Genomic DNA, 27,167 nt, shown 5'->3' on the forward strand with positions numbered 1-27,167 from the left:
CTCTGAGCTCACCACGCACTGACACACTGCTTCTCCAGTCCCACCAGCTCCTCTGGCCATTGCTCCCACGCCCTCAGGCAGCTTCCACTCAATATCTGGCTGCGGCAATCCACTCCCCAATCTCCCAATGAAGACTGATTTGGTGGGGATGTCAGGCCCAAAAGAAGAGGCCAGCAAGGAGGAGATGTGTGGCATACAGTCACTGGACAGCCAAGGCAGCCTGGATTCCAGCAGGGAGGATGATGGAGAGTCTCTCATCCTGACCCTCACGCTCTACAACGTGAGGAAGACTGAGCTCTCCAAGGCAGCCGAAGTCTTTGAGGTACAGACCTCAATATTCCCTTCTTTGCTGAGCCTCTCTTCTGTCTCTACTGCCTTCATGTCTCACATCTCTCCCCCTCTCACCCTTCTCCTGCTCCTGCCTGCCTTACACCTCATGCTGCCTTCCCCCTTTCCCCCATCCTGGTTTTGTCCCAGCTGCTCAGAGAGGTGAGCTGGTCTCGTGGAGTAGAGGGAGAGGGCTCTGGAGTGGGGAGCGCCTGGGCACAGTCTTTTAGAAGAATCACCATTTCATGCCAGGGCTGCTTAGAGCAGATACCAATCAGTTGTTTCTTGCTAGCAGTTGTGGTGGCCAGCGTTTCAAGCACTTAGACTGTGGGGATGTTAGGAGCCAGTGAATTTTCTCTGCATATTTGGCAGGAGATACAAAGGCTATGAGAGCTGTGAACCACACAGGCATTATATAGTCTGGACAATTGAAGTGCCCCTACCAGGTGCTCACTCTTATCTGGGAAAATGAATAACTCCAAATAAAAGTATTGTGCTTGTTACTTATTTCTCACCATTATTTAATGATTATGGTGCTATTATACATCAATAGATCTGCTTTCATTCTGGCAGGGTTTTAAGTTACCCAACCACTCATTTGCTATTTCTGCACAGATGAAATTCTACAGTCAACAGTATCTCATCTTTCATCTCCTTCTTTCTCTCCCCAATGCAATAGTGTTTAATCCTTAGCTCTGTCTGTATTTTAGCTCTTTGTAAACCAGTTGTTATTGGACTTCATTGCCTAACATGTTCTTCTAGTTAATCCCTCTTTTAGTCACCTTTTAAATACATTGTAGAAATGTATCTAGACTTACCTGGATTTTCAGTCTTTGGAGAAGCTTCATCATATGAACACTTGGCTCTTGCAGATGTTTGAAACTCAAATCTATCACTTTGAAACCCGTCGAGCCAAAAAGCCCAAGAACTCTGTGGATGATCTTGACATTTTTGTTGAATGTGAAGTTCACAGTGCTGATGTTGGTATCCTTGTCACCTCCTTAAAGAGAGTAGCAAAGGATGTGAAAACCAGCAGAGAAGACAAAGGTAAGACATGTATGCATCTCTTAGTGCAGTTCCTTTGGAGTAACTTTTTTTAGCTTTAGCTTCAGCTTCATAATAGTAATTCAATTAGTCTGGAAAGCCAGTCAGTGTGCAAATTCATTATTTGTCTCTGCATGGCTGCTTTCCATTGCCATTGGTGCAGAAAGGGAGGCACTTCATCATAGCCAGTGGAACTGAGGTGAGAAATGCTCCAGCAAAGAGGGAGATGGGAAGGACAGAACAGCAGAACAAAAAATCTGAGGAGAAACTAGAAACTCCTCAATGACAGGAAAGAGCCTTTTGTGCTGAAAGCTGTGCAGAGAACTGATTGCTTCAAGACAAACACGGAGCAGAGGGGTATTTTTCCTGTTTGCAGGCAGGAATGGGTGAATACAGCCCTTAGAGACCTTTGGTACAATCCTGAGGATGACAGAGGAGAAGACTGAGGGTCCAGTTTGCAGACTGAGCTCTCTGAGAATTGCCATGGGGTTTCCCTCTCTTGCCAAGGCCAGACAGATATTCCAGAGCACTTTTAACTTCCACAGTCCTGTTTGGGCACCTTTGGGTGTTGTTTGAAATTCTCTGTCAGGCTAACATGAGAGGCAGCCCTCGTCAAGCTGCTCTCAGGATCTGTGGGCATTTGAAAAGGGCATCACTGTTATCAGGGAAACTGCAAAGCCAAAGAGGGATTTGGAGCTGGGGAAGAATTTCTTTAGGATTTCCTTGGGATTTGAGAGGTTTCAGACGTGCCAGGACTTAGAACTACAATAAAAACTGTTAAAAGAGGGAGTGTTTATGGGGTTTTTTTCATAGGCAAGATGTGTATGGGGGCACACTGGGGCAGCTGTGGTCAGGTACATGTTTTGAGGGGATATGGAAATAGATGGCAGGAAAGATGCCTTGCATGCAGAACCACTGGTACAGCCAGAGAGAAAGGCTCAGAAAAAAATTCTGGGTGCACATCAGGCATCTGTCAGACTGGAATTTCTTCCTACTTATCACACAATTAGTTGTAATGCATGAAAATTACATAATTTCCCCAACATCCCTGGACATTTTTAGATTTGTACTTCTCTAAACTGGATGTTCTTAGATCTAATATAATACAGCAAAAGTTAAATTTACCACTCAATAGAGAGATTTTGATGTCGTGTCCAGTATGAAATTAAGGTTTCCCCAAATGGACCTTTCTGAGCTGTAACACAGAAAGTCTGATTACAGCATCAGTCTGACCTCAGAAAGCAATATCAACCCTGTGTTTTTCCAGCAATTCTTTTTTAAAATTAATTTCTCATAAATGCTGGCATTTAAAATAAAATGATCACGTTTTATTTTCATTTTAATCACTGGAAAAACTTCCCACTTAATGAGAAAGAAGCTGTTTGGAAATACAGCTAAAGAATATTGTTGCTGGAAAAAATAATGAACCAGAAAGAAAAAACTTGAAGATTCTTCTTAATCTCTTTAGTTTCTAGAAATTTAATAAATATCGCATTTTCTTTTTAAAATATTGCCTTTTAAAGGTATGAAAATGTAAGACTGCCTTTTAGACAAGATCCAAATATATTCTTAAATCCAGAATGTAGTAATAAATTTGTTGTCCTGTGTCAAACAAAAACCACATTTGATCTAAAAAATATTTTTGCCTTTAAAAATTGTTTATACTAATTAAAACTGAGAGATTACCACAGCAAGTTAATTTCAGATAATTTTTCATCCAATCTGCCAGTTTGGTCAGGAAGCAAGTCAACTACTGAAATGTATGACAATTATGGTAACATATAGATACGAAAATTCTTAGATATTGATAAAAACAAAGTTTGTAATCTTCAGCACAGCTTTTATTTTTGCTCTAAAATTTCTTTGATTCTCTCTCATTTAACTCTTTCTGCTCTCTCTCCAGTGCCCTGGTTCCCCAGAAAAATCCAAGATCTGGACAAGTGTCACCATCTGATCACTAAATATGACCCCAGCTTGGACCATGGTCACCCTGTAAGTTTAACATTACTGTAATTTCATTTTTAAAAGAGAAATTCTCTGTAGGGAGGTTATTCAGGGAAACTTCAGGAGTAAAGAAATACTCATGAAAAAAGAGGAAAAAAAACCACAGGGGCAGATAAAAGCTCATCTTCAGTAGAATTAGGGACTGCAGGAATGGACCAAAAAAGGGTTTTATTGTAACATCTTTATGTGTGCCCTCTTAGCCACACCCTAAGCACAAACTCTAGGAGAGGGACAGAAAAATGCACTGTAGAGTCCTGCTCTAGAGATGATAGCGAGGCAAAGTACTGGGAACAAACAAACAAACCAACAAACAAACAATCTAACACTTATTTGTCATCAAAGTTTCCCAGCTTTAGTGCAGGTGAGATGTGAGTTAGGCACAGACAAAAAAGGGACCCCAAAAGGCCATTTGTCACAAGCTAGGTCACAGAAGCATTTTATTCTGTCAAGCATCACATAGAAGCAATCCATGGAAAGCACAAAAAGAAGAGATATTTTTCACTGATAAATGTAGTGAAGATGTAGATGTGTGTCAACAGAATCTACAAGGAAGATTTTGTCATTCCCTTCTCTACATGGCTGAATTCTATCTAGTCCCTTTCATTAACCTACACCAGGTTTTCCTGTGAGCTATGTACAGTCTTGTGTAATGTGAAATGGACCTTTCCAAGTCTCTATCTTCTATTTTTGAGAATCAGTTCTTCACTATATGCTCTAGGAGAGCTTCATGTCCTCCTTAACCAGGACATCTTTCATTTTCCTTATTCCTTTCTGGTACAAACAGTCCAAGTGTTTGTAATTTTCCTGAGCCAGCTCTTAGGCTGTTTCTCATTAGACAAATGAACACACATAGGGAGTTCTTTGAACTGGACTGAGTTCCCCTCATCCTTTGCCAAATAGAAGGTGTGAGCACTGAAGAGGTTGAGAGAAAGCAGCAGTGGTGCCGAGTTAATGAAGTATTGAGTGGGGATAAATTTAAATTGCAGAATATAGTGCAGTTTAGAAATACCTAACAAGTTGAAAATAAGCATTGAACATCACTTGTCTGTGGCAGGAGAGAGCACAGTGTGGGCTGATTTACCAGGCTCAGAAATGGAGAGGCTGGAGGAAAGCACAAAAGAAGCTGATGCACAGGGAGCTCAGATTTTGCAAACGCATTTCCTACCAAATGGACAGTTTGGGTTGTTTCTCTCCACACCTTCAGTTTGTTCTTTACTGGCCAAAACAATCAAACTGGCATCACTGTGACACCAATTTCTGGGCTAGCCTGCCACTGGCTGCCCAGAGGGTGGGTACAGGGACAAAGCTGGGATGTCCCAGCATCTGTGTGAGTCTGGCCCAAGAGCTTTTCCTGTGTTTTGCATGGGCTTGTTACAGCCACTGACAAGCACCTGAATGAACACATTACCCACAACACACGACAAAATAAACATGCTCTCAGGATCCAGCCCTTCCCTCGGATTCATGCATGCAGCACTCATTAACTGCAGGGTTGCTGGTATTATTGCTACGCTAAAAATTATGTGAATAAACCCAAGGGACAAATTTGGCTTGCAGTACACAAAGTGGTTCCAGTAAATGCTGAATAATTTAGAATAATAAATATTTGTACAGTGATGCTGATCAATGCTGTTTTATGAGTTATATTAGCACACAGTCCCAGATTTCAGTTTTAATTCCTAGTATGAATGATGTAAAATTAAAAGGAATGTGATTCCTTGTCTGTGTGCATATACAATATCTGGCAAAGACTGCCTGAAGTTTTAATTTTAGTAAACACAGAAGGAGCAGAAAGAAAATGCTGATATTCTGTAGGTAAACTTCCCCCTTAAACAGATATCACTGAGTCTGTCCCTATCACAACATAATAAAAAAATGGGCAGGAGGATTGGGTGGGGATCCTGCACTTCCCACAGACCCAGTGGTGGTTCTGATGGTTTCTACTTATGCCCACAGATCTCTCATGATGTAAAACTTTTATTCCTGATTCTTTTCTAACCCAGGGATACTCAGACCTGGAGTACAGCAAGCGGAGAGCATTCTTTGCTGACCTGGCCTTTAATTACAGAGTGTAAGTACAAAGCTGCTGAGGGGAAGTACAGTGGCCCACACTGTCAGGCTGCATGTCCAAGACATGTCAGAGATGTCATATTTTGCCCATATATCAGTGGAGCCACTGATTGATGTTGTTTGAGACAACAAAATTCAGCCACCAAAGCTTTCACTGCCTCTGGAATAGACTTTTGTGATGACACAGCAAATACATCTTAAGACAAAAATCTTAAGATTGCATTCACATATCCCAATCCAGTGCTGGATTTTGTTTTAGCAGAAGTGATTGCAATATTATTTATTTCAATTTTTAAGTTCCTTTTAGGATTTGGTCCTGAGCTGAGGCTGAGGCTGATGTTTTTCAAGGAAATTTCAGGAACGATATTTACGAACATGTTTTTGATGGTGGAAAGTGATTTACTATTTTTGTTATTTGCTTTTTAAAATGTCTATGCACAGTAACTACCTAAAAACATGAAAAGCTCTCAGTTCTCATGTAAGTGATGGAAAATGTTTCTACCTTTATGTCAGCAGAACTACACTGCTTTCTGATGGGGTTAATCAAAGGTATAAGTACAACCTATACCATGGATTTTCAGCCTCGTGGTGTCCAAGAACTGGTGGAGGCAAAAAAAAAAAAAGCTTGGAAACGGAACTTGAAATCTTAAAACATATTTCTTCTCTTCATTACAGAGGAGACCCTTTACCTCACATTGAGTACACAGCACAGGAAACAGCAACTTGGTGAGTTTGGTACTTATTATCCAACTGCTGGGCCATTCCACAGCAGTCCCAGGAACGACTGGCAATGTGACACAGCTAAAACCTTTTTAAAGTGCTCTTCATCCACTCCACATTTGGTTAAATGTCATCTTTTGGTCATTTGTTTTGCAGAAAGCCATTCTCAGGGCACTAGAAAGTGAACAGTCTTAACTATTCACTTTCTAGAGCAAAAGGCATTTTCCTGATTGTCTTCCTGCCTGCAGATCCCATCGGGATATCAGAAGCCAGAAAACATCTGGGCCCTATAGAATAACTGCTAATAACTGCTTCTGACTGACCTCTAATTCACCATAGCTATGGTGCTGGCAGAAATAACACATTTTCAAACTCATTATCAGGAGAAAATGCCCACTCACAGGACAGAAATTCACTCAGAGGACATGGCTAATTCAATATTCACAGGACAGAGGAGCCTTGCTTGCTCTCCTTCAAGTATTCCTTGCTTTTAACATGAATATGTATCATTTTCCAAACTGAAAGTAGAGGAACTTTTGAAATACCTTTCTAATGACACATTATTTACACTGTAAAAAAGCCTTAGATAACATATAAATAATAGAATTTAAAATTTAAAAACCTAAAAATTATAGAAAGTTACTATTACAAGGGTGCAATATTTCTTCACTGGGGCTTTGTGCTCCTGAAAGTCTGCCACTCAAAAAAAAAAAACCAAAAAAAAACAAAACAAAACAAAACAACAACAACAAAAAAACAAAACAAAAAAAACCAACCAAACAAAAAACCACCAAAAAACCCCAAAACATAACCAGTGAATGAACCAAAATATTCAAAATTTGAAAGGGAGCAGAACTCTTCTTTCAAATCCCTCTGCTTCCACTTTTTTTGCCATTAACTTTAAGGTTTATCAGTAAGCAGCAATAATTCCACATTTATGTGATACTACAAACCATTAATTTGTCCAAAAGTCTCAAGTAAGAGCAGAGTCCTGAGATTGTGCAAGGTGCCACATAGGAGAGAGTCTTTGTTCAGAAATTTAAAGAAAGAAGGACTAAAGGTGGGGGAAAGGAGGAATGAAGACCACATTTTCTACTGTGCAACAGAAAGCCCTAGAACTTGAGTAATTTGCACTAAAATCACATGCAAGGTTTATTCCAATGCCAGGACTTAAATCCATAGAGCTAGATGTCTCATGCCAGAACCTCTCTGGCATCCCATCTATTTCAATACTTTAAGTAAAATCTACTTTGCCACAGAAAGCCACAACCACATAAAAACCTTGCATCCAGCTCATCTAGGAGGACATGCTTTTATTAAGATCTAATAGGTTTTTATAGCATCTTACAATAGTCAAAGATTGATGGTCGGTGTCATGCTCATGATTACTACCACCAGCCAACAATCTTGGCATGAGGGAATGTTGTATTTAAGAAAATTTAATTTTGTGTTCCTTCCTGTTCTTCTCTTTTATTGCCAACCTTCGTCATTCCAGCTCTTCTCCACCTCAAATTAGACCCATTGTGGCAACAGAATAGACTTTTAAAGGAGTATCTGCCCATTTCCTTAAACAGCAACCCAGGTTGTTTTATTCTGTAAAGCTGTTCCCAAAATCAGCCTTCCCAATGGTTATCCCAGCCCCCCGAGGCTGTGCCCTGAGGTCAGCTGCATTACAGCACAGCTTAACTGGGCTGTGCAATTGCAGGGGAAAGTTGTAGCACAAACTAAACTAAATTCCCTTGGTGTCACTCTGAGGAGCTGCTGGATGCCTTCAGTTTGCAGCAACGTGGTTATAAAAATGAAAACCAACGCGGCGAAGAAACACGACTGTCAGAAAACAGAGGGCACGGATGATCTGGGCTTTTGTTCTCAAAGCAACTTCTTGGAAGGCCCTGAAACTAAGCAGTCAGAGATGCCATATGGATAAAAGCTGTGTAAGAAAAATGGAGAATTCAGGAGAAAATTATGGGGATGCACCTGCCACATGTTCACAATGAAGCTGAATAGTGCCACTTTTTTTTTTTCCCTGAAAAATAAGGAAATTTATGTAAAATTAGGTTATTATCTTTAAAGTATTTTTCAAGCATCTGGCTCCATCTTTTGTTAGGATGCTCCTTTCTAGAGTGTTTCATAAAGTTTGCTTCCAGCAGTTCTTTCATACCTGCTCCTCTCTTGGCTTTGGAGAGTTTGCTTGGATTACTGTCTTAGAGGAGCACTGAGCTTTGGGTAATCCATCCCTGGGACTGCCTGCATTTCTGTGGTGGCCAATGTTTGGGCACCCAGAGCAGAATGACCCTTGGATAAAAGAGACCAGATGTGCACAAGTGTAAACAAGGCTGCTCTCTCTGGGCTCCAGCCTGGGCATGAACCCTGCGCTGGTTCAAATCCCACACCACCCCACGAAGCCAGGAGCATTCCATGAGGAAATAAGCCAGGGCAACACTTGAGCTCCAGTCCTCCTCATTTTTTCCTAATTCCTCCATGGAAATGGCCCAGTCTCCTGTGGCTTTTGCAATAGTGACAGCAGCCACTGTTTCCCTCTGTTCTTTTAACTTTTTTTCCCTCCTAAGGTTTTCCTCCCCCACTTCATTCTGGTTCATTATTGCTCCCACACTGTGTAAGACATTTGTACAAACAAAGAGCCATTACCAGGGACTGGCTATCACCTCCATAGCAACAACAGCATCACAAAAAGGAGAATAATCATAATAACGGTTAAAAAAATATTACAAAACCAATGAAAGGTCATTTCCTGCACCCAGCATTTCCAAGAATTATCTCAATTTGCATAAAACAATGTTTCTAAAGTTGTTGAGACCCTAGGGCCATGTCTGAACAAAAATAACCATTTCTATAAGGTTCTTTGCCATCCTATTACTACTTGCTTATTTTGCAACAGCTAAATATATTCCAAACCACAACTCTAAATCCAAGTACCATCAAGTTTGTGAGAAGCTTAAAGCCTGTGCCCAGGTTACATGTATTATTTTCAGCTGGTCTCTTTTTATATAGTGGGATAAATGCTTCAAGAAAGCTGGCATATATTTCAAATACATATCCTGTGCCAGGCATTTGGAACTGCAAAAATACAAACCTCTTCACCTGTGCAGATATTACACTTCAGTATCAGAAAAGATGCTTTTCCCAGAGGCTTTTAAGAGGCAAATCTAGGCTTCAGTGTGGAAAAGGAGGGACCCGCATGCCAAGTTGTACCCAAACAGAGAAAGGAGGGGAATACCTGATTTATTCCTTTTCTAAACTGAGAGACAGGGTATCCCAGATTCAGCTCTCTTCCTGGGATTTCCCTGGTGCCTCCAACACACTCAGCAAGAAGATGCCTAATCAAGAGACACTTCTGCATCACGATTACAGTTCTGCATCATTATCAGGGTTCTATAATATTAAAGGACGCCTTCTGAAGGAAAAGCGAAACAAAAAGCTCTTATGGTTTGCTACATCCAGCCAGGACCAGCTTTCAAGCAGCCAGCTGTCCCAAGCTCACATTTTTAGACCATGACCCCCCTGCTGAGGCTTTACCTCTCTCTGTGGATGGCACAGGTAAGTACTGCTCTATTGAGGTGCCTCACTCTGTCCAGTTTTGATTTTCAGGAGAGAAGTCTACAGGAAGCTGAGGAGCCTTTACCCCACCCATGCCTGCACCCAGTACCTGGATGCTTTCCAGCAGCTGGAGAAGCACTGTGGCTACAGAGAGGACAACATCCCTCAGCTTCAGGACGTCTCCAGATTTTTAAAAGGTCAGTCATTACGAGCCATGGTTTATTCTGGGGTTCCCTGCACATATTTGTGCACCACAAGCCATTTCCTAGGAGACAAGCTGGTGAGCAGAGCTGATGAGCTCCAGCACAGGGCACTCATTCCAGGCACATGGAATGAAACGCAGCTGGAGGTTTGTGTGTGTTCTGTGAGAGGCAGCAGCTGGGGTGGCACTACCCAGCTAATCCCTGTGACCAGCAGCACTGCAGTCACAGCAGACACTGCTCAGCACTGTGGGAATCCACAAAATCAGAGGGTTTTGGGAAAGCTGCAAAAGGCAGGCCTCAGAGGCAGCAGAACTGTGATTAGAGCTATGCAGCAGCCATGAGATAGGTCAGCAGAAAAATTATTTGAAAAGTAGAAAAAACAAGGACAAATAGAACAATGGTCTGTGTATTAATGCTTGTCTAGAATAACTCCCTAAGCTACAGAAAAGTTTATCTAGCAAGGTGTTAGGAAGTTTGAAGCTTAATAATGGAGCTCTGTGCATTGTGTTTTAAAGCTTATAAGCAGGTATTGTATTTGAAATAAGAAAGCATTGTTTAAACCAAAGGTACCTGTGCTTACAGTGGCTGGATGGAACTACTGTCAATGTGCTTTTGCTTTGTGTGATTGGTCAAAAAACTTATAAAGTAAGTTGTAACATTAAGTTCTTAGTCTGCTGCCTGAGATGTGAGCTGATGGCATCTTCCCATTGTCACAACCATGTAATGAGAGTGATGCTGGAAAATAAAACAGCTCAAGGCACATTCCACAGCAGCCCCACCCCATTTGTGATTTGTTCACAGACCCCTGGCCAGCGATAAGCACGACTTCCACCCTGCCTTTTTGTGGGTTTGCCTCTGTTTTATGCTCCTATGGCCATGCTGACAGCAAGACCCAAACACAAGCACAGGTACCTACCTCTCAAGTACGCTTTGTGCCTGATCCACCAGGCAGGATGGGAATGTGTGCTGGAGGAGATGATTTCCAGGAGATCCTGCTGGTCAACCAGCAGCTGCCTTGGAACAACTCTGCTTCCTTCTGCCTCTGTGGCACCACTTGTCACACCAAACCCTTTGGTGGCTGACAGGAGGGCACAAAGGCTGTGGTGCTGGCCCAAAAAGGCATGAAGAGGTCACCTTATAAAAAGGACACACAGGTTTGCCAGGCTGACCTGTCAGCTAGCAAGGAGCAGGAGAGCAAGGGGGCCTGCATTGTGAGGCCACAGGCTGCATGGATTCCCAAGGGCAGGTGCTCTGTGTAAACCACCTGATTATCAAGAATTGCCAATGAAAGTTGATCTTTAAAGTCTCCTCCTCAGTGTAAAGGTGTGACAGAGAGAGGTCAGCTTATCACCATGATGAAATACGCAATAAAAAATATGGCTTAGCTTTAAATAAATTGTACTTAAATACTCAGAAAATCAAGTGTCCTGCTCCATATAAGAGTAGGGGGTACCCATTAGCTTAAATAAGCTTTCCGTGTCTGAAGAGTTTTCTAAGACTTTGGCATTTCTCATGAAGATTTAGCTGTTTGATGACAAGGTTTTTATTGCACGTTTAGTGTGAGAGAAGGGAGGGTTGCCATGTGAAAAGCATCTTCCATGAACACCCTTGCACCCAGCTGTAGGAAATTTTCTGTGTAGGCATTATGTATTTTCCCATGTATTCTCACTCCTATTCAAGTACACATCTTACTTCCCTCTTATAATAACTGGGCTCATAAATATTTTTTCTCTTGAAGTAGTTGATCTCATTTAATTTACACAATAGCTGACACCAGGGAGCTCCAGGAATTATGATTCTGCCTTGATTGCCACAGATATTCATATCCTTTAAGTGTATCAGGTGATTTCAAAGTGGGAGAATTTAGGATAGTGTGAGACTATGCTGCCATAATCCTATTTGCATTGCTCATGTTAGTTGACAGGATTTGATTGCCTGGAGTCTGCTCACTTCCTTTACAGGCTCTGGTTCTAAACACTCCCTGTGTCATAAACAAAACAAAACAAGCTAAACAGCAACTCTGAAAAGCATGCCAATAATGTTTGAAAAGATGTTCTCAGTGATTTTCAACTCATTTGCAATAAACGTAAAGTGTCTACTATGAGCTAATTGTATGAACTACTTGGGAATGAGTATCAAGCATTCCAGAGATATTTTATTCCATTCTGAAATGGACAGCTAAGGAAAATGTGGAATTATTCATAGTACTTGAGACCACTGGTCCTACCCTCATTAAACTGTAGATTAAAACTGGATTACTTTAGCCTACAGGTTATGCATGAATGAAACAAATTTTTTTCAGAAGAGCTGTGTTAACAGCTAGACACAATTAAGAGTGAGGAAAATGTTTTAGTCCCGTTATGTGAGTTCTCTTTCCTCTAACAAGGTCATTTTACTTTGCAGAATACTTTCTAGAATAGCATGGAGATTGACATCATTGCAAGGCCCAAACTCAGCCTGAGTCAGAAGCATCTGCAAGGTCTAAAATCTGACCAAAAGTTTAAGCACATTGTTAAGAGCATTGACCAAACTCCTCTTAAATGCTATCAGGCTTGGGGCATTGATCAGTTCTCTAGGGAGCTTATTCCAGTGTTTGACCACCCTCTCAGAAAATAAATGCTTCTGAATGTCCATTCTGAACTTCCCCTTGTACAGCTTTGAAAATAACAAACCGTGGGAGGCAGAGAGAGACAGAGATTAGGATAACCCAGAAAGAAAGTGGTCATGTTAAAACCAGCTCACACAGACAGATAAACTCCCATCTTTTCTTTAACTTAACAGTATTTGTGAACACAAGAAAGCAACTCCTTTTGATTTGGTATGAGATCTGTCTGTTATTACCTATTAGTGAGGCTGGCTTGAAGAGAAAAGGTCAGTATACTTCATAAATATTTCACAATTACTTAAAGGGAATTAAGTAGTTAACAGTGTGATCACTTGCACATTGGCAAGCGTTTTCCTAAAGGGTTAACTGGATGAACCTAGGCACATCTTTCTTTCTAGGAAAGATGTTTGGATTTAGGCAGTCATTGTGCTCCACAGCTGGAAGAAATTACAGCCAGTGAACTCAAGCAAGCTCACACTACAATGCACAGGCTGCCTGTATACACCAGTTTTGGGGCCAAGAATTAAGAATCAAGCCTTGCGGATCACTTTAGGTCAACTGCTCGAGACCTTCTCTGCAATGCACTTTGATTTCCCAGGTCCTTGGGCAGCAGGTCCAACCAGCCACAGCCCCAGTTCTCTGCTGATTGCAGGTTTTGTCATGCAGTCATGAACCAGGAGTTCAGGTTTTGCAGATATTACCTTCAGCAGATAACTTTTTCCTAGGGCTTTTCAAGGCAACTGGCCAAGTCTGTTCCATCAGCAGACTGTCTGATTCACTGGCCTCTGTTTAAAAGGACATCTCAGGGAACACAAGCTGTGATTTTCATTTTCCCTCCTTCTCCTCCAACATGGATGCTAAGGCTATATAAATTTCCCTAGACTCTTTCATAGTCTTTCCAAAAGTGAGTTACTAAGGTATTGGTTTTCATATAATGTATTTTTCACCTAATGTAATTTTCACTTAGAATTCACCCCAAAGATTACCAGATTCTGAAATTTTCACATTCCTCTGGATTGGACCAGCAAATCGACAATGGTTCATACATAATCCCCACAGGTTTTTTTTTTAATTGTTCCTTTTTGAGGCAATTCTGTACTAATTACCTTTAAATTCAGTGGAGCAATAAAGATATCTGTGGCAAATGCCCACCACCTAGTCCATCACAATGCCAGGAAGAAGCACTTCTTTCTGTCCTCTATTTCTTCATACATTTTGTCATTTTTTTGACTTTTTTCCCTTTTTTTCTTTCTCCGGGTGTTTTGTTTTGTTTTGTAATGGGAGAAGTACTAATAGCCTGACAGAGTAAGACAAGAAATTCTGGAAGAAACATGAAAAAACAAACCAAAACAGACCTTGTAAATGGCTTGGTTTCTGGGTGGGATTTTTTTGTTTGTTTTAAAAAGGAAATAAAAAAGGTTATAGGCTTCATGACACAATATAATATGGAAGAAGAACTGAGAATAAAGCCATTTCTGATTTTTTTGAAAATGCAGTTTTATGCTTTAAAGAAGACGAGATGTCATTTACGGGAGCGGAGAATGAAACACAGATTTTGAATATAGGACTTCAAAAAGATTATCATTGGCTCACTTTGAAAGCGGTGATTTTCAATTTTCTTAGCTTTGCAGACCACCAGCATGTTTCCCATGGACATGCAGAGTGTGTGTTCTGTTGGCCACCAGACTGGTTATTTTTTTGGTTATCTCTCACAGCAATGCAGGGTGCTCTGGGGTAACACTGGATGTACGAGCTGAAATCACAGTGCAAAAGTGTTGCATCCTTCTGTGTCCTGGTCCGTGGACATGTGCAAAGCAAAACACCTATAATCACATCACTGGGAGGCTGTGCAGCAGGTTCTAGACAAAAATAATGGTAAAAAAAAAGCCAAGAAAGAAAAAAAAAGAAAAAACACCAGTGTTGGAATTTTAGGCTCTTCCTTGTTCCAAGGTCAAGGAGAGTAATACTATGAAATGTTGTTTTTGAAGCCTCAGTCTGAAGTTTATTATTCGTATCTATTACAAACTCATGAGGTGTGAGTTCTCCCTAACAAGTTGAGAAAGTGCCCTAAAATGGTGTTTCTTAAAGGCTATTTAAGTCCTAATTACCCAATAAACAGTTGACATCTATATTATTTATGCTTCTAACCTGATTATGATCACCCAAAACTCGCAATGTGGACATCTTTATTCTAATTAGAGAAAATTGCTAAGATCTGTGAGGAAGAAGAAAGAAGGTGAAGAACAACTTGACTCCATCCTAAAACCTCCATCTTGCTTCATGTTTATTTCTATATTCTAAAACCCTAAACTCTAAGTTTTCCACCCTGGGATATTACACACTTCTAACCAGCTACACACCTGTCATCCCAGTGCCAATAATCAATTTTGGAAGCCTTCTGCAAACAGCCTCAGGTCAAATGCAGTGTTCTTTTGTGGGTCTATGCCTTTCACCACAGAAAGATTAAAACTCCCAGCATCCAGGGTTCCAACACACTAGGTGCAGGTTCTGTTCTCTGGTTGATTTTAAGGACCATGTGAGACCTCAGATGCACCCCTGTGGTGTGGAACGTAGAGAATTGTGTGTATTTGTGCAAAAATGTGCATTGGGGTGTGCAATACTCCCACACACCTCGTGACTCTGCTGTGTGACTGCCCACAGGATGGATGGACAGGTGATTCCATGTGGCAGGAACTGCTCCTACACCAGTTCCTGCAACAGGGGCACATCAATCATGGTAAGCCAAGGTGTGCCCGCTGTGCATGGTGGAGGGAACTGTTCCAACAGAGCAGGAAGGATCCCTGAAACTGCTTAGCTAAAGTAAACCTGCTGTGTGGTTGACCCTAGAAACAGCTGAATTTGGTGTCCCTTCCCTTTGCAGAGAGGTCAGGTTTCCAGCTGAGGCCAGTTGCAGGACAGCTGTCTGCCCGTGACTTCCTCGCCAGCCTGGCGTTCCGTGTCTTCCAGTGCACACAGTACACAAGGCATTTCTCCTCTCCCATGCATTCCCCAGAACCGTAAGTTTGATGGCCTGACATAATTCCATCCTTCTGAGTGTGTTGGGGATCATTCTCTTGGGACTGGCTCTGGAGTTCCATCCAGTAGTCTGCAGAATAAAACAATTTGAGAAACTGGTAGCTGGAGAGTTGGAAGGGGAAGTCATGCATGAGAGGGTGTGGTGCTCTGTCTCTTTTGCAAAGCTGTCTGGGGAAGGAAAAGACTAAAGAATATCTGGTTTAATCTTTTCATCCTGCCTTCAGTTACCATCTGCTGGGGTTTGATTTCCTGCTGTGAAACTCTCCCAATAAGTGCTGGCCAGACAGCAGCAATTACATTTCATGAGAAATTACAAGTTCACACAGACGCTTTTGTTGTACGCTGGGACAAAACAGGGACCTTCCAAAGTTGTTGTGACACAGAAGGTTAGTGCCCATGCCATCCCAAGGAGACAATAGACAGGGGCAGGAGGGAATGCTCTGATCCTTGCAGAGCCAGGCCAGGTGTGGAGGCAGCACTGTGGAGCAGCACTCACACCAGGGCAGGAAAGGACGTTTTTAACAAACAACAAGGTCACTTCTTTTCCAGAGACTGCTGCCACGAGTTGTTGGGTCATGTTCCCATGCTGGCTGACAAGGAGTTTGCCCAGTTCTCACAGGTAAGAACATTTCCTGCTGACCCTTTAACCAGCTGCTCTGGATAGCAGGCCAGAGCGCCTTAAATACACGCAGCTCACCATGCAGTGCAGCGCTAAGAGTGGATTGTGCCTGAGCCGTGGCCTCCAGGCATGGTGGGCTGGCAGCCACCTGGGAGATGCTTCCTCCAAGGGAGTGGCAGCACTGCTCCCTACAGACCCAGTGTGAAAGGAAGGGCAGGCAGAGCTTGTGGGGCTTCTCTGTGGGAGGGCTGTGTCAGTCTGGCTGTCTCTGTGGGGCTGGAGGCTGAGCTCTGCTCCCCTGGCTGCCTGTGCTCCAAACATGAACCTACGCAGCTGAGCCTCTGAGCTGGGTCCGTCCCTAGATGTACATTCTTGTCTCACAAGAAACTTTAATTGTGTCCATCACCATGCCATTCATCAGAGTTGTTTTTCCCTTTACAACTCACCAGATTCTCACAGCATTGCTCACACTGGTGAGGAGGCTCCAAAAAGCAAACAGAGCTTCTTTGTACAATAAGGGGCTATTTAGTACGAACAATCAGTGTCAGACCCAACTGAACTCAATGACCTCTTATAATTAAAGACTTCAGAACTTTGAGTGTTCATCAAAACCATAGCAGAGGAGGAGAAGACATCTCATTGTTCAGGCTTATCAATCAGTGGCCAGTGGGGAAACTAGGGATAAGATCAGAGGGTTAACATGATGTAGGTCCCAGCATGACCTAGGTCCCTGAAGAAATATCTTTAAAACAAAATCAGTTCACTTCATATGATGTGGTTTCCAGTTGTATCAACTTAAATACATGCCAGTTACCATTTTGATCCCAAATATTGGTTATTAACAGAATCAAAAGTGTAGTACCTTAAGCAGCCTAGTCATCTATAATTTATTCTGGAAGAAACCTATTCAGTTCAGTTCAATACTGGAACTTCAGACACATTAAAAATAAAATACTACAGCAATTTCAAAGCTTTCAATTTTCTTCTTTTCCTATCCATAGCACAGACTATACAACATCTGATCACATTCAGTGAATTTTCACATTTCACTTTTTTGTCCCCACAAAGTATTTTCACCATTGAAATTCACCCCATGAAAATTCTTTTTTGCCCCATTCAATATGAGACAATGAATGGTGAGAATACCCTTATTTTGTTTGTTTGTTGCATGATATGGCTCCTGGGATAGCAAAAAAAGAGACATCTAGAGTTTCCTATTGTGAGAATAACCTTTAGCAGGGAGCACAGGTGAAAGTAAACAGAATCATCCCTGCACAGATCTGGCCTGCTCATAAGGGCTGTCAGAAAGAGTGAGGGACAGAAAGGTAATGGCAAAGACAAAACCCACCTTTGCTGCCCTTCCTTCTCATGCCTCCCTGTAAATTTTTGCCTGGTGTAGAATAGCCCAGCATTAAGACAAGAGATGGTTAATTTTACACAGAGAACACTGAGGATTAATCACTCATCTAATGTGGCTCCCAGTGGTATGTAGCTGGGGGCCAGGGAGAGGTAGGCATCCTGGAAGCCATGGAAGGTCATTTTGGGTGACAAAAACAATGAATAGTTCATGCTATTCATGCTAGAAATGATGGGGCCCTCCCCCTTCCCCTCTTTCTCTCCCTTGGGCTGAATAATCGCACTGGTGTAACACTGTCTGCTTGCTTGCTTGCTTGCTTTAGGATATTGGACTGGCTTCTCTTGGATCATCTGAAGAGGAGATTGAGAAACTGGCCACAGTAAGTACAGATGGCAGTTTAATATCAGAGGCAAACCCCAAACGATTCCCTGCACATCCCTTGCTGTGCAGGGAAGGCTTTTTGTGCCTCAGATTGACTGCAGAAATGGGAGCATCAGCAGGATTGTCCCCTCTCCTCCACAGGTTAGGAAGGTGCTGGAGCAGGGACTGGAGTCCCTCTGGGGGATCCCAGAATGGTGTGATTCCACCTGAGGAAATGCTTGCATTTCTTGATTTTATAAGAATATATTTCTTAAGCTAAGGTTTTTACCTTAATTTAAATTAATTTCAGACACAGGACGGTCCCAACTCACATTCCAGACTCACCTAAAACATTAGATACCCAGTGTGGTACCTGTTTTTTCTCCTACACGAGGTGCAGAGAAACATCACAATTTGGTTCACTCCACATTCATTAACCTCACCAAACAGGTGAGCACTTAAAAGCAATTTGGGAGCAGGTACTGCCATTCAGTTCTGAGTCACTAGGCTCCCTACAACCATCAAAACGATTTGTACAGCCCCTTACTGCCATCTTAACTTGTTCTGAAAGCTGTCTGGAGGCCAGGTGATTTTTTTCTGATAATGGCACCCATTTACCAGTCCTGATGATTTTTTCAGAGGAGGAGAGGAGCCTTACCCTCACCTCATTTAGTACAGGTAGGAAATGAGAGGAGGATGTCACTCCTAAAGTTCCTCACCCACTCAGGAAGGAGGTTGTGGCTCACCTAAAATCCATCTGCACATATCCATCCTTGGGTTAGGAATAAGTAAAACCATCATTATTTCTGAAGATTGCAACAAGTGCTGAATCCTTTGTGACTTCATCTAGGTCCTGGACTGGTGATGTGAGGAGACAGTGACATTCCACATTTCCTCTTCCACTGCCTGGGTCTAGAGAGGCTAGAGAGGGATTAAGATACATGCTTTTGCTAGGGTTAAAAAATGCCAACCCATGCTTTTGCTAGGGTTAAAAAATGCCAGAGAACTTGCATCATTCCCCAGGAGTTGGTGAGACTGGGTTAAGGCCTGTGGTTTATAAAGCATTCCTCTGCAAGCACCTCCTGATCCTGAACTGAACAGGCCTAGACAAGGATAAGGTTAAGATCAGAAGGATAAAGGGTCTCATGGCTGAAAATTTCCTAGCATCATCTAGGGTTTGGTGAGGTAGAACAAGGGTACCTTTTAAAGGGCTCCCTGCATTTCAGGGTCTGTGAGAATACAATTTTGTAAGTGCCATTCAGCTATTCTGAGCAGTAAACATATTCTAGATTAACATCCCAATAGTCAAATGTTTAAAATTTCTATACCTAATCTAGGCTTACTCTTTGAGCTCCTTTTCTAAGAAGTGAAGACAGAGGAGATCCTGAAGTGTATTCATTACCCTGACATGAAAGTCCAACATGAATTCTAAGATTATCTCTCAAAGTCCCTGTCATTCCCTGTTCTTCATAAGGAAAATTTTGGTAACTAGCTTAGAAATTTCTCTAAAGAATCTCAAAATTGTTGCTATGGTCTAAAACATTTGTAAGACAAATTTTGAAATGCCATTATTTCGTTCAGCCCTGTGTCTTCTCTAAACAGGTGGATCCATGCACCAGAGATGAGAAACTGCCAGTGTCCTTCTCATCCAGAGTGCCACTAATACATTTTTAACACTCTTAAAACAGTGAGAGCTTGAAAGAACCTCGCTATCCAAAATCCAAACACAGGATATCTTAAGAAACACTAAAAAGACTTCCATCTCCCATGTCTCATTTTGCAGTCAAAAGAGCCTCCTGCAAAATGAAGAGATACCAAAAAGCCTTTTCATTGTGAGATAATAAGATTCAAGATTATTAACAGAATACAAACACATAATTATTTGCTGAAACTCAGGATCTTGCAGAAGGAAAGATCCTGGCATGTTTTTTCTTCAGTGATAAATTTGAAGGCTAAAACTAACTCATCAAAATGAAAAGGTGTGTAAGAGAGGCTGAGAGAAAGAGGCACAATGTATGAAAAAGGCAAAATAGACAGAATAGTATGGAACTTTAAATAGTTTTACAAATTGTCTGTGGTTCTTTAAGCAGGCTCCTGAGAATGCCATACCTATGAAGTCAAGGTCTGTCCCTGTGTATGAGGCAGCAAAGGGCTCAGTGTCTCTGAAGGAACCTTGAAAAGTTGTAAGACAAAGCCATACTCTTGAAATGCCTCATTTTCCATGTTTTCCCTTTGCACAATGCCTATCCAGCTTCCCAGGGCTGTGTCCAGGACTTGTCCTCCACTGTCATTTTCCTCAGATTTTATAGTAAGAGAAGCACTAAAAGTTTGGCAGAGCCAAGAGTTCCTTTCGCCCCACTGTTGTCCAGCAGGTAAGGGAAGTGTGGCCCTAAGGATGCTTTTATCACAAGAGATGTCCAGAGAAATATATCTTTGTTTTCTGCTGGAGCATGACTAAGATATAATTGGCACAATATGGAAAAAGGCATCCTTCAATTCTTCTGAATGAGATCACACAGACAAAGGAGGAGGGATGCTCTCCTTCCAAGCACCTTTGTAAAGGTATTGAACCCTCTCTCAGGATCTTCCTGTCCTTCTGGGACTGTGGTGGAAATCTGACAGCTCCCACTGACTGCACTGAGGCTCTGGGCTAAGGGGTTGCAGGGTAATTAGTAACATCTTCCAAAGAAATAAACGAATATAATTTTATTTACCCATGTATTATCATTCCAAATTTAATTTTTTTTTCTAAGTGGGACAACAAGTTCTGAAAAATTACATGTTAGTTTAGTGTGTGTTATATGCTGAGGGAAAAAAAAGTTATTTTCTTAAAATATGCAACTATAATATTTGAAGACACAACGGTATTAAGAAATGAGGATAAAATAAAATTAAAGGAAAGATGAGAAGCTTAAAAATTCCTGCCTTTTCAGATTCTTTTTCACAAGTTGTTCTTATTCCCAGCTTTACTGGTTCACTGTGGAGTTTGGCCTCTGCAAGGAAAATGGATTGATCAAAGCCTATGGTGCAGGACTGCTTTCATCTTATGGGGAGCTGATGGTATGTGTCAAATGCTGGAAATATTGAAAGATCTCTATAATCCACTTTCCTGAACTCTGGTAAAAGCAAACTATGTTTATCTACAAAAATCAGTATGATTTAAAATTCAGATTTTTATTTTGCAAAGAAATAATTCTCCCTTCACAGAAGCTACTGCACAGGGGAAAAACTTCTGTGGTATTGTACCTGTCTTTAATCTAATAAGATGAAATGCAATGGAAGCAACCATGCCATAAAATAATAGATTTGTTTCTTCCTGCTTCTGATGCAGCTGACTTTGACACAGCACTCAGGTTCCTTTCTGCATTACTCACTAGAGGGCAATATTATGCCTATTATGAGCTTGGCTATTTTTCCATGCTATTGTCATTCACATACATATGAACCAGAAAGGCCCCGATTGACTGGACCAAATGAAGTGCAGAGAAACAGGAAATAGCATGGACACTGATAAAAAGAAATTGCTTTGGCATTTTTCATTCCTAAACACATTTCAGAACTTATGTAAGCTCTAGTTTTACATAGATCAAAATCTGCGAGCACAGGTTTCATACTGCCTTGCTTAGGTATGTTTGCTGTAGAAAGAGGATTTGTACACTTTTACAGAAAGTGGGTTTCCCCTCCTTTGACCAAACAGCTGATAGGAGAAATATTAATTTCTCATTAATTTTGAAGATTTCTGATGCAGATGATCCCTTTTTAATTGCAGAAGCCCTAAACTGTTATCAGCAGAGCTCTAATCCTTCAAGCTGTGCAGATATTGGATGATATTTTTTAAATTGGTAAGAGCCAAAGGAAAATAAATACTACTCCTTTCAAGCATTTTTATAAACCAGAAACCTTTTTTCTCTTTCATGGGAGATATATTTCATGTTTAACACATAAACTCAGCAGCCTAACAGCCAGATCATGATATATTCACATGGAATTGTAGCTGGATTAGCATAGCTTGGACTTCCTGAACTGGAGATGGTTGGGTTGTCATGATAATAAACATTTTACAAAACCCTCCCAGTTGTGTACAGGTCAGCCCACTTCCCAGTCAATTGACAGGAGGGAAAAGACAACATTTTGATGTCTCTCAAGGCATTTCAAGTAGGAATCCCCACAGAAGGGCAGCTGAAATTAACACAGGGAAAGGTGAACCTTCTCAGACATCAACCTTCACTTTTACCACTTGCTGAGTTCAGCATTGCTTTTCCTCACAACACTTGCAATTTGGAGATGTTTGTGAGGTAACTCTGTGGAGAGCTTTCTCTCTCGATAAGCTGAAAGATCTGCATGTTCATTAGCCCCCTAGAGGAATAAACATGACTTTCTTTCTACATAGCAACCTGATCCTGGCCTGATTGCTCATCAACTTCACACTATGTGCTGCTGAAGCTACTGTTTATCTGGGAATCCTTCAGTACTCCTTATATTTACTGACAACCAACAGGAAACATAAACTTGTTTTCATTTACCCAGTAAAACCAGAAATGTCCAATCAAAGCACAATTCAAGGCCAAATTTATTCTACTCTGCCTGGCTTAATACTTTATGGTTCTAAATCAAGTTCATTTACATGTTAAACAGGATACTAAAGGGCAGAGGTAATAATATTGCTGATATTTATGTAGCTTTCATAGCAATATGCATGACAAAATCCATTTGATGTGGTCACTTCCTTTTTCTGATTAAGGTTTATTCAAATGAAGGTAAAAATCTCATCAGAAATGCTCACTTTTAGTGTCTGGAGTCAAGCTCAGCAGACTTGTACTCTGTCTTCTCTATTTTCACCCTTTTCCTCCTCAGGCACCAACAAGCTCTTCTGCTTTTGGTTAAAATCATAGGTGAGGACTGCTTGTGCACAAAACTGTGCTATCTATATAGAACAAAAAAGTACAATCTCAAACTCCCTACCTCTGAGCCTGGAAAAGAAGACCTAACTGTTCCTGAGCTGAAAAATGGCAGGTTTTTGTCACTACTTTTATCACTTGAAATTATTGGGTAAAGCTACTGGATAAACTTTTGATAAAGCTGGGTCTATCTCTGTGTTCATCCATCATATCAGTGAAAATACATGCAGGAGTGATAGCATCTATATTCAACAGGTAATGAATATGATTATCCCCCTTTCAGCATGTTCTTCTTGTATGTAACACCTAAATCAGAAGATGGTCAAGCACCCTGCAGAATCCCTTTGTGAGGTCCACTGTGCATCTCCTGGGACAATGGCTTACTGGTTCTGTGCAAGTCACCTTGAGCTCCTGAAATTTGTTGTACACAAGTTAATTATATCTATAAATTTAAGTGCTGAAGTTTCCTTCTTTAGCTGATTTAATATCATTGATTTTTATTTAGAACAAAGCCAAAATACAGAAATATTTCCATTTATTCATTCCAGTCTGCCTGTGCATGTGATTCTAACTTCAGTGTAGGCACTGGCAGTGCGGGTGAAGTGGTGAGATCCAATGCCTGAGCACCTGTTAGCAAATTGCAAACCTGTACCAGCTGCTTCTTTTACAGCTGAAGAGAGAAAATGTGTAGTGCAGTGCCTGTTTAGAAATGAAGCAGTGTCTAGACACATCTGTCAGAGAAGATGAAGACTGGAAGACAGTGAGGCTCATGATAGACTTGAGTTTATTGCTCTAGATAAGTTTTGTTGCTGCTTGGCAGAAAGCCATTATCCAACCTAATAATTATCTGCCAGCCTTCTCAGTGGGACCAGACACACACTCCTGCATGGAGGTCCCAGACTTGATTCCCTATCTTTTAGCTGATCAACATATTTGGCACAGGCAGTGGAGTTTTGGCACTTTGCTGGCAGTGAACAGAGCAAATCCTGTAGGAATCTCAGTGTAGGTTGTGTGTTGAAGGAGGCACCCTGCAGCAGGCAGGGCTTTCCTTGGACCTGAAGACTTTTAGGCCAGGAGCAGCAGAAAAATTCAGCCACCAAGGAGGGAATAAGACCATGAGTTACTAAAACAAGAAGATAACAACTAACCAGTGGCAGAGAGCAAGCAGCTGTCATCCAGCTGATGTTATATGAGAACTCAGCACCAGCAAGAAGCCTGGGAACATCCCTGAGCTGCAGCCTGGCCTGACTGGCTGTGGGTGTGTGACTGTAACCAAGGGAACCACATCCTGGCTATGAAATGTCTAAAACATTTCCCTTTTCTACACAGCACCCACTCCTACCAGTTTGAAGTCAGCTTCAGGTAGATGTTTTCTGTGCATGAGTTGATCCTTCCCAAACTCTGGGCATAATTTGGGGGTAAGGCAGAGGAGGAGAGGAAGAGCTAGGCACTCTCTGCATGAGCCTTGCACTTGAATCCCTATTATCTAACAAAGCATTTAGTAACAGCAGCTAGGTATCAGAGGGATAACCATCCCCAAGTCTAAACTGCGCAGTTGTAATGTGTCTGACTGCTGGCCAAACTTGCCTCCTCTGAACTGTAAGAATTCCTCCCCAAAAGCTCTCAGTATTGCACTGTTTATTTCACTATACACTGTCAGCTGTTCTACATTATCCCAAATGCTTCTTCTGTTAACACTCAGCTGGACTCTGTCCTACATACTGTAAAATCTTATGGCTCATACCACAATTCTGGCAACACTCAGTGCTACATATGCTTTTCTTGCAGCACACCCAGTACTTAACTTGTAGAGGCCTTTAAGGCCATCCGGTTTCAAGCTGAACTTCCACTGAAATCAATGGGATTTCAGTTCTGCTTCAACACTGACACTATAGTGGGACCCTTGTCGGGTTTTGAGTTACTGAAATCTTTTCCCATTCGTTCCCCAGAGCTTCTGAGATTCTAAGAGCAGCCTCGTGTTTGTGTATACCAACCATCTTAGATTGTATGAGTGCTATCCAAGGTTTACTCTTCAATTACACACTGCAAATGAAGAGCAAGGAAAACATCATCTTTTATATATTCTTGGGAGTTTTGGGGTTTTGGTTTTTTGGGTTTGTTTGTATTTTTTTTAAAGCCTGGTATTTATTTCTGCACCAGTTCATTGAAATGTCTAAATATGTGCTTAGGAGCACTGTCTGAATTTTTCCAACTAGAAGATTGAATTGAGCAACATCACCCACTGTTACCAGTTATTTACAAGTAGCACCCTGAGAGTTGACATTTGGATTATAAAAGGGTGAAGGGAGTCTCCTGAAGGCTGGAGAAGAAGAGAGAAAGGGAAAGAGACAGATCTCAGAGAAGGGTGGGTACTAAAAGAATATCCCTAGGTGAATGGGGCCCACTGTCCAGTCTGAAGGTGAGAAAAAGGATCTCAACATTGATGGGATGAGCTCCTTGCCTTCCCAGGACTCTGTGCAAGTAAAACTGGTGGCTGGTTGAAAAGGCATTTCCAATATTTGTAAACAGACTATGTAGATGCACCTTTGACTGCAGTGTGGACAGAAGTGGCTTCTATAAAATTCATATTTGCCTGGTGGGGACAATGTAAGAGAGCTGGAGAAAAACATATAGAAGAACCTCTATGGGTTCAAAAATACAAATGTACAGATGCAGTATAGTGTTTATTTATATATTGGATTTCAGGGAAGATTTTAGGTTGCTATATTGGCCTGGGAGCTGTGCATACAATTCCAGAAATATTCTGCCTTCTGATCTTCATTGCAGCAGGAAGCATGAAATTTGTGACAAGGGCTAGGGGACTCTAAAGTAATGCTAGACAGGACTGTGAAATTTCTGTGATACTATCTGAAAAAAAGCAGCATGATATTTTTTTCTTCTGGATATTTATATTTTGGGGGTGGCATAGACTCTCCCCTCCCTGTCAGAGGACATGGCTGTGCTATCCAGTTGTACATCACTGTAATGCAGGCTATATATATATACACATATATGTATATATATATATATATATTCTTTTATATTAAAAATCTTTATTATTTGGTTTAATAACTGCTAATTATGAAAATTAGCTCGGACATATGAAAGAACAGGACTTTCTATTACCCCTAACTATTCCCCAAAGAGAATTTTACTGCCCAGCAGGGACTAATTCTTTCTCTGTTCATTCACCTGCTCTAACTGGTGTTGTTCCTGCTCCAAAGTATGCTTTGTCAAAGGAGCCAGAGTACAAGCCTTTTGATCCAGAAGTGACTGCAGTTCACCCCTATCAGGATCAAGCCTTCCAGCCTGTCTATTTCATTGCAGAAAACCTGGAAGATGCCAAGGTCAAGCTTCAGTAAGTAAAGTGTTTGTGGGTTTTTTCATTGAGGGGCGCACACTGGATTGATTCTTAATCTCAAATACTTCTATTTACAAATTATTGCAACAACCATGCCAGGCTATCTCACTGCACCTGCATAGTGGCTTTTGTACCACAAAGTAAAGCTTATCTCAGAAAAGGTTCACAGAAAGTCAGAATTTGTTTTTGCTATGCCCTGTCCCCTGCTTCATCTTAACAATGCTTCATTTTAGCACCTTCTGAAGTAAATTCTGTAACTGAGCTGTGAGAGTGCAATCCCACCCTATGTGCTAGTCCATACAAACAGGAGGTCGTGAAGAACTGATTTACCCAAGGTCACATAGAAATTTCATAGCAGTCTCTGGAATTAACAAGGATCAGCAGGAGGCTTGAAAACAAGATTGCCTTTCTGCTCTGATTATATCTGCACAAGAATCCAGAATCAACATTCACGGGCAACCTAATTTCTACAAAGTAGCTGTCTGCAACCTAAATAACATTATTTCAAATTAGCTTGAGGTGTTTCTAAACACATTTCCTCAACTGTGCGATGTTGTGCAGTAAGGATGTTTGTTTCTTTTTCCTTTAAAAAAAAAATAAGCAGGGTTTAAATTCTGACCTTCATCTCCAACATTTAAAACAACATGACCAATTCTGGCTGCAGGCAGGATGTTGGTTGTGGAGCTACTGGGGAGCATGCAGGAGCTGAAATGAGGAATTTATTAGAGGAAGGGAGCCTGAGCCAGACTTCTTCCCTACTCTCTTCTCCTCTTCCCCAGAAGCAGTGTCTGCTGGGGCTATAGCCATGGCTAATTAGGCTCATCATCTTAAACCTAAATGTTCACATTAAATTTTTAATATATGTAAAAATAAGGGTGAGAACTCCCTGGCAGAGGAGAGAGGACTTGCAAAGCTTTTGACTCAGACAAACCTGCAAAGAACGTATGAGGACAAGGAATACACCACTCTCAGGCATGGAGCTTTTTCATACATTTTTTTCAAAGC

General features: G+C 41.4%; 1 protein-coding gene across 1 annotated transcript in view; it reads left to right on the forward strand.

The window, feature by feature from the left end:
• Window positions 1–116: 116 nt before the first annotated feature.
• Window positions 117–27,167, forward strand: part of LOC131557484 (tyrosine 3-monooxygenase-like) — a 28,282-nt gene continuing 1,231 nt past the window's right edge. The window contains exons 1-11 of the mRNA XM_058804749.1: window positions 117–322; window positions 1,200–1,374; window positions 3,275–3,363; window positions 5,379–5,446; window positions 6,121–6,171; window positions 9,775–9,920; window positions 15,413–15,548; window positions 16,117–16,186; window positions 17,866–17,922; window positions 20,868–20,963; window positions 26,026–26,159. Coding sequence (XP_058660732.1) covers window positions 128–322; window positions 1,200–1,374; window positions 3,275–3,363; window positions 5,379–5,446; window positions 6,121–6,171; window positions 9,775–9,920; window positions 15,413–15,548; window positions 16,117–16,186; window positions 17,866–17,922; window positions 20,868–20,963; window positions 26,026–26,159 — 1,217 coding nt within the window. The 5' untranslated portion in view covers window positions 117–127. The remainder of the gene's footprint in view (window positions 323–1,199; window positions 1,375–3,274; window positions 3,364–5,378; window positions 5,447–6,120; window positions 6,172–9,774; window positions 9,921–15,412; window positions 15,549–16,116; window positions 16,187–17,865; window positions 17,923–20,867; window positions 20,964–26,025; window positions 26,160–27,167) is intronic.

The sequence above is a fragment of the Ammospiza caudacuta genome, chromosome 5 (assembly GCF_027887145.1).
Source record: "Ammospiza caudacuta isolate bAmmCau1 chromosome 5, bAmmCau1.pri, whole genome shotgun sequence".
NCBI lineage: Eukaryota > Metazoa > Chordata > Aves > Passeriformes > Passerellidae > Ammospiza > Ammospiza caudacuta.